The sequence below is a fragment of the Belonocnema kinseyi genome, chromosome 4 (genome assembly GCF_010883055.1).
Source record: "Belonocnema kinseyi isolate 2016_QV_RU_SX_M_011 chromosome 4, B_treatae_v1, whole genome shotgun sequence".
NCBI classification, from domain to species: domain Eukaryota; kingdom Metazoa; phylum Arthropoda; class Insecta; order Hymenoptera; family Cynipidae; genus Belonocnema; species Belonocnema kinseyi.
This window is the reverse complement of record NC_046660.1, coordinates 34,278,103-34,294,398: the sequence shown is the minus strand read 5'-3', so window position 1 is coordinate 34,294,398 and position 16,296 is coordinate 34,278,103. Positions and strand designations below refer to the sequence as shown.

At 31.0% G+C, this 16,296-nt stretch overlaps 1 protein-coding gene across 1 annotated transcript; it reads right to left on the bottom strand.

The window, feature by feature from the left end:
• Positions 1-1,379: 1,379 nt before the first annotated feature.
• LOC117170830 (probable chitinase 10) lies at positions 1,380-5,110 on the bottom strand. The gene is made up of 4 exons (XM_033357874.1): positions 4,971-5,110; positions 4,466-4,862; positions 1,610-1,887; positions 1,380-1,530 (listed from the first exon to the last, which is right to left on the bottom strand). The coding sequence occupies exons 1-4, from the start codon at positions 5,108-5,110 to the stop codon at positions 1,380-1,382; spliced, it is 966 nt and encodes a 321-aa protein (XP_033213765.1).
• Between the last annotated feature and the right edge of the window lie 11,186 nt (positions 5,111-16,296).

Here is a 16,296-nt window from a genome sequence, read left to right as displayed (position 1 = left end):
ACAGACGTAAACTCACAAGCATAAAAATGTCCAAATGTGATATCTCAGCAAAAACAAAAGATATTTTGTCAACCTCAAAGGAACTCAAAAAGACAAGACTTGTATTTTTAAATCTCTTTCATGGTTTTTTGAGGAAATTAAAAAATTCGATGCTACAGAACCTCAAATATAGGCAAAAATCTCTGATTTTGCCACAGTGACACCACGTTATGAAGCATGACACTCACGCCAGCAAGCACTTCCCCCCTCATGCACTGACTTCCTTTCCTAAACCTACTTTCAGGTCGAACTGGACCGAAACCTCCTACAGGGAACCGAGTTATAGGGAAGCAAATTGTTTAAGCCAATAAACTTAAATTTTCAGAAATCCTGTAAGATTTTTTAAAAATCTTTAAATTCCTCTGATTTTTTTTTAAGTGAGGGATATTGTTACGGAATTTTCCGCAATACTAGTCCCAACCATTGAAGAAGTTACTATTACAGAAAATATGTAATATTAATACGAAGTGTAACATTGTGTAAAATTGTGTAAAATTATAACACTGTCAGTACCGACAAAAAAATTCACTGTGACTGGTCACACAAAAAATGTTTGTCAAACCCCTACCACTTTCCAACATTTCATACAGGGCTGCATGTTACCTCTGTGATAGATAACTGAAATAATGTTGCTTAATATAATGTCAAAAAGTGGCGTGAGGGCACCCCATTCACTGGGAACAGAAAGAATGTTGATCCAACCCCTAAACATTTTCACAGTCGCGTGGGGTGTGGGAAGGCATCCCTGTGACTATTAACAGAAATGATGTTGTTAAACCCCTACCCGTTTGCATCGTTTCGTAGAAGGCTGGATGGCACCCATGTGTCTGATCACTGAAATAATGTTGCTCAAGCCCCAACCCTTTTCCAAAGTCTTATGGGAGGCGTGAAGGTACCCTTGTGACTAGTCACAAAAATAATGTAGATCAAACTCCTACCCATTTTGAACGTCACGTGTGGGGTCTGGGAAGGCATCCCTCTGATTAGTAACAGAAATGATGTTGGTCCAACCTCCCTTCAAATTCTTTTAAATCATTAATAATCTCTTCAGATTTACTAGGATCACTCAAAGTTTTTGAAAATCCATTAAACTCTCTTTAATATAACTTAATTTGATATGAAACTACATAAAATCACTTATTATCGAAAAGTAGTATGACATAAGTCGCCGGCAATTGAGATTATAACCTGGAAATTCGTCCACCTCTCCCATTAGGATTTACGTAATTTATCTGCGACCCGTTACGACTTACTAGGCAATACTGTAAAATACATAAACATGTGGATTTATAGTAATGCAATAAATTCTTTATTTATCAAAGTGGGATATGTACAAGAATTTAACATTTTTTGAGGACTTGCTTCACAGTCTTCAGAAGTGGGTACTTCCCTCCTCCACAGGCTCCAATGAAATCATCGTCTTCTAAACTATCCACGAATACACCAGCGAGGTTCATACTCATAGCATATTCAGCCTTTTTCTTGATGGAGCTAAAAATAAATATTCAAATTAAATCTTTTCACCTTTATCGAAATAAAAACTGGAATTAAATTGTATGTAAAGACTCACGCAACATTTTCATAGCCAATCACATCCTTCCCTTGGTAGATATATGGAACCTGTTGTTCTTTGTCGTAGATTAGTTTCCATCCAGGATTTTTTTCATTTGGGCAAGTATCCATATAGCTTGTCGTTGATGACCTATATTTCACATCATCGACAAATCGTGGATCCCTGCCAACTTCGTTGGCATTGACTAAAGTATAGGACATTCCCTTGAAAGTAGTTCCTAGTATTAACTTGTTTGGCGGAGCACCTTTCGAAATCCAGTATTTCACAATGGAATCCTGTAAACAGAATTGGTTATAAAATAATCATTATATGAGTTTTTTTCTTTTTTCACCAATTTTAAATGTTTTTTGGTGCGATTCCGTTTGTTACAATAAACGGAAAGTGCATGTACATCAGAATCTGAATTTTCACATTTTCTCGTACACGTTTTCTTATTGTTTTGGGAAAAATCAGCTTACACTATTCTATTGAGAACCAACCAAATAGCGTCCAAAAAATTAAATCTGTATGATTTTAACATGTATTGAAATATTTATTACTTAAACTTGGAGTTAATAATAAATCTGTTTGCGCTCGTATTAGTTTTGCTTTAAATGCTGCGCCCAAAGTCCTTTTTTATTTTTATTGCTATTTCCGAAAATCATGGGACGAAATGGATCACGATTGAAGGGGAGGTAAATAGTTGTTAGGGAATTTAATTTTTCCTTGTGGTTGGAAATAAGAAATAAGGCTTGGCAGCATCCATACAATTGGAGCACGAATTCCTAATTATCAAGACAAAGTTCAAAAAATAATCAATCATTGATATAGCGTAGTTCTATTAGGTAATTCTTGAAATATTCAATAAAATTTTTAATCTAAAAACTGTAATGATGTAACTGCATAAAACTAAAAGATGATAAATTAAAAAGTTACAACAGCACACAAAAAAGATCCAGAACTTTCAACGAGACACATGTTTTCTTAAGTATACAAAATAAAACGTGTGGTCTCGTTAAAGATTCCGAACTTTTTTTGTTTGCATGTGATTATTGACCAATAGCATTTATTACTTCAATATATCATTTTATTGTGAAAATTAAGAAGCAGGCATTTCATAGTTAAACACATTTGTTGAAATTAGTCGAAGATCAACTGCGAATTCTAAAAAATTGACATTAACATTTTTCACAATGCAGTTTTGGCAACATGTACAGATATCTCATGAGATTTTTTTGTTTTGAACAACTACTCTAAATTGAAAAAAAATGAATTGAGAAGAATTAAATCTTGGTATTTTTTCTCGGAAACAGTGGAAGTTATGTACAAAACAATGCAGATAAAAGTTTACACAACTGGAAATATTCTACAAAAAAGAGCTCTGGCTCTTTTGTGATATTTTGCATCGTTTACGAGTAGAAATAAGGAAAATTAGATTCTATTAAATGAATTTTTTGCTAGACTCAATCATCGTGCGAACAATATAAAACTTATAGAATACCATTCTCATGTCAGAAGACCCTGTAAGCAAACATAAGACAAAATAGAAATAGTGGGACTGTCCAGAAGAACTCCTGTATTTTTTCGATGAATTTTCAAAACATAAAAAGAAGCTTTCCAGGAAAACTCCGCGTTTTTATTTTTTCGCATTTTGTTGAAAATATTCTGCTTTTATTTAAAAGGCATGCTATTTATTATAAGCTTTATGGGGCCTGGACCATTTTGCAGGAAATAAATTGTTTTCGAATATAATTTTTTATTTATTTCTTGTAAACCATGCAAATCACCACAAAGACGAAGTGTTAATTTTTTGAAACTTTTAAGGATGTTTCAACATTCACAAAAAAAGATTGTTGTACCTTTGATTGTATCCAAGAAAATTGCAAACATTTGGTTTTTAAAAGCTATTTTTTCAATGTAAAGCAGTTGTTTACCGTGAAAAAACTCTTAAGCTATGCAGTACATAATGCCAGCTATGGCTAAAAAGTGGGATTTTTCACAAAATATGCTTTGCAATAATTTTTGTAACAGAGTCGCTATTTGAATATTTTTCAAAATTTCATAATTTTTTTTATTTTGAGAAAAATTAAGGAAAAACATTTTGACATCAAATGAAAAAGAAAATCCTGAATACCTATGCTCGTTTCGAAAATATAGTATTTCAAAAATTACTTTCTGTCCATTTTTTCTCAGGTAATTTTACAACGATTAAAACTAATTAAAAAAAAGTTAATGAAATTGTGGCATGTGTCTTCCTTTATTTACCGCAGAATGATTTATCAAAATATTAAATAATTCTGAAATATTCAGCTAGATATTCCAAACATATTTTTTTAATGTAAAATGGAATTACTTTATTATAAACACGATTCAAATTATTGCTGTCTCATAATTTTTAAAAACATTTGAAATTGTATAAACACGAATTAAACAGAAAAAATTTATAATTTAACACTTTTAGGTAGAGTAATTTTAACTTTAAATCTTTAAAAACTTTATATTAATTTTAGAGAACAATAAAAGAGTGTAATAAGTTATAATGTATATATAAAGATCAAACATGTTGCATTCGAATAATTCTAAATTTGTGAAGTATAAACCTGATGCATCCGGATATAATTTACCAATTTATTTTTGATCGAAGGAAATTCTGGAGGGTAGTAACATTTCGAATCACAAATCTTTACCAGGAAATAATTTCAATTGTATTAAATGAAATCGAATTAATCGCATCCCCACTTGTAAAAATGCAAAAGCTTTTAAACATTTTTAAATATTTGGAAATGACTAATTATGTATTAATTTTGCTTTGAACCTCAATTTTTAACGGTACTTTCGAATAATTAGAGCTTTTTCGCTAATAAATTTACTTACAACATTCAGGTTTTGATCCGCCACATTTTCTCTGGATGAATGGTACAGTGGAGCAAGATGACCAGATTTCAGTATTTTTCCATTTGTGTAAAGATCTCCGTGTAAATTGTAAGCTCTCAAATTTATAAAGCTTACATACTTCGATATTCCTTTAATATCATATCTCTCAGCAATTGATTCTATGCCTTCAACTGCTAAAGCTAAAATTAAACCCTTTTTATCGAACTTTTCTTTAAGTGCCTTCAAGAGTAAAACGAAATTCTGCTTATCAGAATCATCTGCATTCTCTTGAGTTAGATATTGCGATTGGAGGTCGATACCATCGAACTTATGTTTTTCCACGAAGTTCACAATATTATTAACAAGTTTTTCTCTCAGAGTCGGATCAAACAATATTCTATAAAGTGACACGAATCAATGTTTATTTTTATTATCTTATAAATTTTTATTAATGTCACTAATATAGAGTTCTATCTTTAATCTTGGATGGGAATGAAAAACTTACTTATTTTTATTATTTTTATGAGAACCATCCCAAATCGCATCCTGCATTGCGACGAATGTTTTCAAGTGTCTATTTTTTTCTTGAAAATCGTTAATCCCTTGGAACTCATTTGTGTCCATATCTTCATATTCATTAGTCATTTGTATAGAAGCGTCTTTTTCAATATTAGCCAGACCGTAAAATAAGTTAGTACAAAGAGACATTTCATTGGTCTGATCATCTCCTTGAGAAGTCCCGTAACAATTAATGATTTCTGGAAATCAATGATAAGATTTAGTTTTAAAAATGGCAATGTGCATTGTTTTTCCTTAACTCTAAATTTGTATTTTCCTAATGAATGTAATAACGCAATTTCCCTTGTCAGACGATTTTATTATAAGCGACCGTTTTAAAACAATGTCACAATTCTAGTGGAAGGGGGTTGGGCGGTTGGCAGGTTTTATAACTATCTACGGCGTAGTGGCGGAGGCGTTTACACAGAATGTAACGTCACGCAGGGAAAACATGAATGTGAAAAAAATGCTGGAAAAAATATAATTTAGCGACTTAATTTTACAATCAAAGCATCCAAATACATATTTCACACTTTTCATCCCTTTTTCAAGAATTAATTTTTTTCTTCTGTTTTCAAAAAGTGTCCCATGTTTCTCGTTTTCACTCAAATGCAAATTTGATTATTAGAACCAAATAACAAAATTCAGCTACTCTTGTTTAGAAAGCTAACTATTTTTGTATAAAAATTTAAATAATCTATTTTTTGTTCAAAATTGATAAATTTTTTTTCGTAGAATACAATGAATAGAATTTGGATTAATGATTTATCTTTTTCGTTAAAAATTCAAATACTTGGATAAGAGTTAAATTGCTTTATCAAATAATTCTTTTGTTGTAACAATAATTAAATATTTCGTTTTAAAATGTTTTGTTTTTTTTGTTAGAAATTAGAACGTTTTTGTTTAAAAATTCAATAATTTTGTTTAATATTCAAATGTGTGTTCGTATTTTTTATGGAAAATAATTCTCCTTGATTGTAAATTAAACTTTTTGGTTAAAAGTTAAATGACTTTGGTCTACATTTATGTTACTAGTTAAAGATCCATTACTATTGGTGAAAATTTAACTATTTTGTGAAAAACATTTTTTTTGAAAATCAATTTTTTCAAATGCCAATGAAACTGTTTCATGTTTAGTTGAAAATGAATTGTCTTCAGATTAAATTTTCAACTTGAACAATAATCGTTTTTAGATTAAAATAGATGGAAAAGGTTCTCACAATAGCGTGACGTCATATATGAAAGGCCCTTAACATGATATCTATCACTTACTCTGACATTTATTATCAGTTCCTGGCAGCCTCGCTGTATGCTTGCCTGAAGCGAACGCCGAGCATATTCCAAGTAAAAGTATTAACTTATACATCTGCAAACATTAAAATTGAAATATAAGAAATACTGAAAAAAGTAAGAAATGATTGTTAAGTTTCTGTTTACTTTTCTTAACATTAATTGTAATTCCTGCAGAAAACTATTTATTTCGACAAATATTTATTATGAGTAGAGGGGGAGGGGGGTTTCTTTAGATTTTCGTGGATATAATCTATGTCAGCGATACTTAAGTTTTCTGATGATGATGAACAACTTTTGTCCAGTACAGTTTTTTTCATATTAATACAGGGCTAAGGATTTGAACTTGAAAGATAGACAGTCCAAAATACTCGAACCTTTTTTTAGGGACAAAAAAAAGTGTTCTTCTGTGAAGAAAAGTATCATTCATGTTTTTCTTCGATTTCGAAGGTCAAGTATTTACTTTTCAAAAAAATGGCCACAACCAATGGAAATTGCGTAAAAAAACATATCAAAGCTGAAGGATAAACTACTTTGGGTATTCATATTAAAATAATTCAAAACGTCCTAGCTCATTATATATTCCCAAAAACCAAAAGTAAAGGTCATTTTTTATGCATATAAATAAATTATCGACTTTTGAGCTGATTTTGTTTACGTATAATATCTATATATTTAATAGATACTTATCATCAATGAAAAGAGCATTAAAACCCCTATCACAACTGTACTGAACAAAAAATGTTGTATCGCTTTTGGGAGAACTAAAAATGATTGGAACAGAACGAAATTAAAAAACTTTTGTTCTTATTATTATGATGCTTATTCCTTGAAATAAAATGTTAAAAGTATAAAATAATTCCGAGATAATTATAGAATTCTCTTAAAATTATTACCAGCCGAAGAAACTATTTCACCACTATTGTATCGAATAAACTGTTTTCCCGAAAAAAAAGGACATGGAAACTGAAAAAAGTTTTCCACTCAATATACAAATTCAACTCAAATCTTGAAAAATTATGTATAAAATTTATACTGAAATGTATAGATTTACCGTAATTAGATATGCTGCGTTCTCCGAGTTTTGGTGAAGCTACCCACGGTCAACTTAAAAACCTCGAATATTATTTGTAAACAATTTTTGTGCAAATGAGACTAAGTAGACGTACTAGCAAAAATTCCTGAAATGTTTTCAAAGAATTTCACAAGAATACAGTACCCTTGTTTAACGCGCAAGTTAATTTATACTCGCTTTTACATGTAGAAAGTCACTTAAATTACGACATTATTATTACTACCAAATTTCGAATATCTTTGGTAAATAATTCCATAGTTTAAAAATAGCACCAATCTTAAATGCTAATTAATCTGGAGTAATTCATGTTTCTTTTATATTCTCAATACTAAATTATTTATTTAGAGAATATCATAAATTTTAGATAATTATCGCGTCAACTAGACCCCCACTTTTTCAGAATCACCTATTTTTCGGGAATATATTCTAAAACCTAACGATCATATTCAGAATTAAGATTAAGATTAGCCTATGAAATGTTACCAAAGCGTTTGCAGAAAAATAAATTAACAAAAATCTATTGGCTGATTGGTTGAAAGGAATTAGTTTTCCTATAATAACTTTCATATCATTATATCCTTCCAAACCTCCCACCACATGAAGCTTGGTGAGATTAACCCATTTGACGCATGTTGGACGTTTAGTTAACCCCACGAAAGTTTTGCAATCAACAATACAAGACTTTCATTAAATTTTCTCGCTCCAAGTTAAATGAAAATTATTGATAAGCTAATTTTGACCTCAACTTCCACCTTGAGCATAATCATTTTTGTGTGTAAAAGAAATTTGTAGGTTAGTCCTATAAAAGGTTACCATTTTTTTATTAATACAAATTAATAGAAAGAATAATTATCTCAACTTTTTCAAAAAATGGATTCATTTCCGTTTTTATTTTCATTTTTTATTATTCAGCAATTGAAAACGATGAAACTGCAGTGTAGAACAGAAAATGATAGTGTTCAAATTTAAGAACATCACACGATGTAAAATATCGTTTAAACAATTATTGAATGTTCTTCAAGAGAATTACTATTTTTAAATATTAAAATCCTTCAATTATATTTTTTATCTTGAAGCTTGCCAAACAAAGCCTGAAAATAAAGTTTAAGTCACAATCAGTAATGACAAATTAGGTAAATATTTAATATTGGCTCTCATGATTGTCAACTGATTTTTTATTTTGGTGTTTCAACATCACGCAACTATGAATTTTTTATTATTTTAATTTATGTGACCTTTAGAAATATATTACCTTCAATTTGTATTTAAACTTTATTCTCTGATTTTTCAGAAAATAAATACGTGATTTACTAAAAAATGGCAATACACATCTCGTTTTTTATTCAGTGTTAACTTGTCGAATAATTTTAATGTCACCTTTGTAAAGAATTTTGCGGAATTTAGAAGGAACAAGACAACGAAAAAAACCATCCATGGGGGAAATTTCCAAACCAATTTCAAAATTATATTATGTCCCGTTTTTTTATTTTTTATTAGGTATATAATTCAACTGCTCGCTTGAGGACTGTCTACTTCGTTGCAAATTCAAAACTATTATAAAATATTAGTCTTTTTTGTCTCCAATTATAATTATTTGGTAGAATATTCAATTTTTCGGTTTAAAAATCAATATTCAAAGTTTGAAATTAACGTTTTATATTAAAATTTAATTATTTTCTTCTTGGTTAGCAATTATAATTTTTTAGTCTAAATTTAAACTATTTGGTAAAAAATATATGAAATTTGTTGAAAATTCAACCATTTGGTTGATTGTGTTGAAATTACTTTAATGAACAGGTCAACAAAATTTAATTTTAAAGCTAAATTTCTTTTAGATAAATAAAAAATTTGAAATCTTGAGTCGAACGCTTTGCCAATTCTAGAAAGGAGTTCCTAACCATTTTTAAAAACCATGAAATCAGAAAACAAATCCTAGTCTTTAACTTTGAATCAAGAGCACGATTAAATATTACCTAATTGCTGAGTATTCATTCATTCAAAATATTCATTCGTACAATATTAATTGTTGGCAGTCGAAAGTCTGAAATTCGTCATTGTCCTTAATTTTTTTATAAAGTGATACTTCAGATTCAATTAGATATACAATGGAATATAAAGGAGTCTGATCAATTGAACCTTACAAGAAAATGAATGTTGACGAATAATCTCAGACCTTTGACTCACCAAAATTAATATTGCGCGAGTAAATCTTTGGTGTAAATACTCAATAATTACATAATATTTCATCGTTCGCTTGATTTAAATTTAAAGAATAAGATTTATTTTTGATATTACGATTTTTCCAAATTTTTATCAACACTTTTCTAGATTTGTCAAAGAGTTTAACTCAAGAATTCAAAATGTTCATTAAGCTAAAAAGAACGTTTAACTTTGAAGTTAAATATTTTTTGACTCGTTTATTAAAGAAATTTCAACTTAGGCTACTTTTACTCAAATTTTTCTAATCTTTCGAAAGATTATACTCCTAAAGTCGCAGATTCAGTAGTGTAAGCAGTCAATAATTATATTTTTATGAAAAAAAAAAATATATATATATATATACTACTATCACTTAATATGTTGACATCCATCGTTAATCATTCATGATTTATTAATTTTATTAATTTTACCCCCTTATTTCGAATTGTTATCGATCAACCACCCGATTTTATACTGCAATTTAATTTATTTGGAGATATCATCGGATAGTGAATCGTAACAAGTGATAATGAGAGCGTTGATTATGGTTTTTTGTCAATTTCGAAAGTGAAGCATATGAACGCATTTGAAATCATATACGAAGAGATCATTATAAATTTTTATTTTGCAATTTAATTTATTTTGCGATATTATCGGATAGTGAATCCTAAAATGTGGTAATGAGGGGGTTGACTATGTTTTTTTTTTCAATTTTGAAAGTGTCGCGTATGAGCGCGTTTTAAATCCTAGAAGAAGAGATCATCATAAATTTGTATTTTGCAATTTAAGTTTTATTGAGATATCATCGGGTGGTGGATCGATAATAATTGGAAATAAGGGGGTGGATTGTGGTTTTTGTCAATTTCGAAAGTTGCGCATATGAGCGCATTTGAAATCCTATCGAGATCGTTATACATTTCTATACTGCAATTTAGGTTATTTAGAGATATCATCGGGTGGTGGATCGATAACAATTGTAAATGAGAGGTTTCTTTATGGTTTTTTTAATTTTTGAAGGTGGCGCATATGAGCGCATTTGAATCCTCATAGAAAACTCTCTTCCTCAATGGGGATTGCAAACTTTTAATTTAGGTGGAAATCACTTCGGAACATTTTGTTACCTCCATATCTTAGCCAGTTTTAAAGATTTTCAAAAAAATTTGATTGCGCATATGAGCGCATTTGAAACCCCATAGGAAAGTCACTTTATCAATGCGGATTGAAAACTTTTTATTTTGTTGGTCATCACTTCATATAATTTTGTCACGTGGGCTATAGAAAACCCAAAAATTAATAGTGGGGGGGGGGAGCTGGTGTAACTGACCTAATTTGATACCACTAATAGTTTCCGAGTTTCGCATACCAGAGTCACCTGAAGCCAGCATTACTACACGTTTTTGGTAAAAAAGTGCCTGTATTTTTTGCAAGATATGAATCCAGAGAACTTAATTAAGCACTAAATTCCTGCGCAAGTAGAATTTGATACCACTAATAGTTTCCGAGTTTCACATACCAAAGTCACCTGACGGCAGCATTACGACACGTTTTTGGAAAAAAAGTGCCCGGATTTTTTGCAAGGCATAAATCCAGAGCACTTAATTAGCACTAACTTCCTGCGCAAGTAGAATTTGATACCACTAATAGTTTCCGAGTTTCACATGCCAAAGTCACCTGAAGGCAGCATTACTACACGTTTTTGGTAAAAAAAAGTGCCCGGATTTTTTGCAAGGCATAAATCCAGAGCACTTAGTTAGCACTAACTTCCTGCGCAAGTAGAATTTGATACCACTAATAGTTTCCGAGTTTCACATACCAAAGTCACCTGACGGCAGCATTACGACACGTTTTTGGAAAAAAAAGTGCCCGGATTTTTTGCAAGGCATAAATCCAAAGCACTTAATTAGCACTAACTTCCTGTGCAAGTAGAATTTGATACCACTAATAGTTTCCGAGTTTCACATACCAAAGTCACCTGAAGGCAACATTACTACACGTTTTTGGTAAAAAAAAGTGCCCGGATTTTTTGCAAGGCATAAATCCAGAGCACTTAGTTAGCACTAACTTCCTGCGCAAGTAGAATTTGATACCACTAATAGTTTCCGAGTTTCACATACCAAAGTCACCTGACGGCAGCATTACGACACGTTTTTGGTAAAAACAAGTGCCCGGATTTTTTGCAAGGCATAAATCCAGAGCACTTAGTTAGCACTAACTTCCTGCGCAAGTAGAATTTGATACCACTAATAGTTTCCGAGTTTCACATACCAAAGTCACCTGAAGGCAGCATTACTACACGTTTTTGGTAAAAAAAAGTGCCCGGATTTTTTGCAAGGCATAAATCCAGAGCACTTAATTAGCACTAAATTGCTGCGTAAATAAGAATTTGATACCACTAATAGTTTCCGACATTCGCATACCGGAGTTGTGGCTTCAGCTGAAGCTAGCATTACTACATGTGTTTTGGCCAAAATTGCCGGGCACAACATTTTTTTCTGCAACATAAATTAGCACTAAATAAGCACTAAATTATGGTATGGTGCTCACATCGATATGAGCAGAGTTCAATTACCATTTTTCTATACCAAGTTACGCCAATTTGAAATTACGAGATATGTCCCATTATGTCTTGAGCATTTGCTTTAAATACTTTGAGGCAGACATTTTCTACTGGATGTTTTCTCTTGAAAAATTCGACTTGGGGGCGTTCGGGGTTGTTGCAATCGCAAAAAATTTTGTGTCATCTGTACTTAACCTCAAAAGTAGCCAAAAACGCTATTTTTTGGGTACACAACCTCAAATATCTTAAAATTCTCACGTGAAGGTCCAATTCTGACCCCGGATTCGGATTATACGTAAAAAAATGACTTCGGAAATGACCCTCCACTTTCCAACAACTGACATGATCCCATTATTTGCAGGCCTGTGCAATTTAAAATTGTAATATTTCAAGTTTATTAACTGTGTTGATCATTCTCAAATTTTATTTTTATATCTGAACAATAACAAATTTTAATTAAATAATCTTATATAACTAAAACTTTAAATCTAAAATATTTTTTCGGAAAAAACGAAAAATCTTGGAAAGAAATTTTAATTTATGCTTATAAGCATCACGATTTAATTATTAATGACGATGTTTTTTGAATGGGAAAACGTTCCTAATTATAAAAACGATATTAAACCGAAAAATGGTATATCACATTTTTTCAAAATAAAATCTTTAATGTCAGAAATCATTGAAAACTATTCAATCTTATTTAAAAATTTAAGATTTCTTATAACAATCTTGTTTCTTCTTCTTACATGCAAAAATAAATATTTAATTTTTCTCCTAGTTTTCTGCATATTTCGTAAAAAATTACCTTATTTCTACTTCTTTGAGTTTTTTCCTTAGTGATCCTTGTAACTATTATGTATACATATACGAATTTTGTTCTAATATATACGTTTCTTTTCAGTGCGTGAACAATTTTTAAACGATAGAAGTCACCAAAGAGCTAGTGCCAAAGGCCGGAATTTTATGCTTTATAGGTGTCTTTGCAGCTTGGTGGTGTCTTCAGAATCTGGATGTAAGGTTGATATTTTATTCTAAAATTTGATATTTTGATATGTTTAGGGTAATAGGCTTCATAGCAAAAAGTACTTTATCTGAAATAGGCAGAACAAGCGCACTTTATCTGCCTGAGGAGAGGCAATAAAATAACACTTTATTGTACTGCGACAAGTGCCATATGAAGTGACAGAATGAAGGAAAAAGTGAATCAGAAGTGTAAGAAAAGTGAAAGAAAAAAATGGGAAGAATTCATTTTAATAACCTATAAGTTTAACTGCGAATTGAATTTTGGACTTCTAACGTCATCCCACACTAGTGCGTATGCGGTACAATCAAGCGCCGTTTCCATATTTTTGTTTCTAAATCATCTGTATGTTTTATCTGATTATCTGATTTTTATGGCATTTAGGCATTGTTTTCCCTATAACTTGTTTAGAATCCAACTCTTGGTACTTGAAATGTATTAATTTATGCTTAGATTATTAAATAGGATTCTTTAAATTACTGAAAGGTTTAGGATGAAAAAGTATCTTTCGATTCAACACTTTTGATGATTATTTCTCTCTGTCCTCTGGTGTTTATTTAGGGTTGCTTCAAGACCTGGAAGACTTGGAAAAGTCATGGAATTAGAAAAAATGTGTTTAATCAACGTGAATCAGTCATGGAATATAGCTAATAAATATAGCTATTATTTTAATCTATTTAATACCTCTATAATTAGAATAATAAGTTTCATTAGGTCAATTAGTGTCACAAAATTAGATATATTAGAGTCAAAAATTATTTATTTAACATTTTTTATGCAGTCTCTTGTGCAATTGACCAAAATCAGAATTCTCGGGATAACTTAATTTAAAGCTAGAAGTAATTTACTTAAAATTTCCTTACCTATGCAATTATATGAACACTACTAGAAAACTCTGTCCTCTACGAATATAAAAACAGGATTCTCTTTAAATGTTGGTCCAAGTTTGGATTGTTGGACATTTTCATAATTTGTATATAATCCATTTCACTATGTCGATCTGTATTGTTATTGATTTTTCGTATGAATATTTGACATATTACTGACTGATTTTTTATTCATGTTAATATGTTACAACTTTTGTGTTAGGCTCCATTCCCGAAAACACCAAATGGACGTGTAAGACGCACGCAAACACAGTTTACACCAGGATAAAGCTTACTTTATTGCACCTAAGACAAGTCCCCATTTGTTTAATTAAAAAAATTAGTTGAGAAAATTTCCTTCGCGAAAAGATGATAATCGTGGTTTCTTTGGCATCACTCTGTCGTTGATTGACTTTCAATGACGAAATCTTTGAACTCAACAATGTAGAAATTTGAAGAAAAAAATCATATACACGTAAAAAAATACCATTAAATTTTATAGAACTAATCTTATAGTAGAGAATACGATGGGTAGTTTAATCAAAGTTGAAAGGGTCTTTGTTTTACATTGCGTTAAACTATGGAACCAAATGTGTAACAAATTTCTATAAAATTTAGAGGCCGAGGTGACGTCATCTCTATCAAAAGGCAGGTTACGAAAGACGTAAAATACACAAAGAAACCTTTTGCTGCAATATTTTCTAAAAATCAGACTAGATTTCGCTATCTTTAGTTTGCAATGGAGAGACATAGGGGAACTTTTGTAATGTTTACTACTCTGAGAAGTAACTAGTAACTACATGCCGAACTACAAGATTCATTAAAATAAAATTTTAAAATGTTACGTTTATTTCTGCAGAAGATTCTAATATTTGCAAAGGACTATAGTAACGTCGAGAGAGACCGGCGCACTGATTTAGGAAGCGACTTAGTAAAAATTGGTGCAGTCAGATTAGCAGACGAAAAAAAATAAACCCAACATGCGCCGCATCGCGTTGAAGGTTACGATACGTATCCTGTACACGAGCATAGGACGTAAATGCAGACTTATTTATTATGGGATTTTAAACTCTTTCGCACTATTATATTTATTTAAATTGCAATTGTACATTACACACGATTATATATATAGTTTAAACATTATTATATACATGCAGGAATATTATATTACAAGCCGAAACAGAAAAATGTGATTAAAAGTAAAGCTGATGGGAATCGAACACGGGTCTCCAACGGGGCATCACGGCGATATTCCATTCGGCTAAACTAGATGATGAGGTCCAGAAATTTATCACCCTTATGAAGTAAATGCTAGCACTCAAATCGATTTCCATTAAATTGTTCATTAATTGTTCACAGTGTTGGCATTTTTTAAATTCTAAGCACTATACCTTAACGTAATCGAATATCCTCATATCCAATAATTTTGTGCTTTCTATGGAAAATTTGTGTTTTAATTGTAACTGTTCGAATTATCCCAATTTATTGTAATAAGGATCTTTGCATCAAACCAAACTGATTGATTGATAAATTTAAGGAATTTCAGTAGAGCGTTGGTCGGCTGACATCGTTTACGCTCGGCTGCACTCGGTCCAACGCTAGGCTCGCTTGCTAAGTCACTTACTAATATTTAAGAGCGATCTTCCGAATTTGTCTTACTCCATCATACAAAAAATAGAAAGTGTCATAGTATAATTCATATTCCTACATACAATAGCAATTCCTGTTACAAATTTAGTCTTTTATGTTATCTTAGGTACTTATAACTTCTACTCTTTTTATATAATTTAATTATGTCTACTAATTTATCCTATCTAGGATTTTACTATAAAAAATACTAAGACTTCGTATTATCAATAAGAAAATTTCATAAAAAGATAGCATAGCTTACGATTATTGTATTAAAATATACGAATTATCGCCTTGGTCCCTCTATTGTAACCTAATTTAGTCATTTTTCCAGTACAAAGTTTCTCAGTGTGTGATCAGCACAATCACTGCCAATACTAGAAACACTAGTAAGACCAGTCCAGCTAATAAGGGCAACAAAATGACGTTGTACTGATAATAATAGGCGAAATCATGGCGATGTCCTGGCAATATAAATACTGTGCGAAATATTAAAGATGGAAGACAGTTCAGTTAATAAATACAAGACTGCAGAGCAGTCCAATTATCAAAGGTAAAGCCAGTCCAGCTACTGAAGGCAATGTAATGGGACTGCCCTAGCAATGTGAAGATTTTTCAAAATAATCAAGGCAAAAG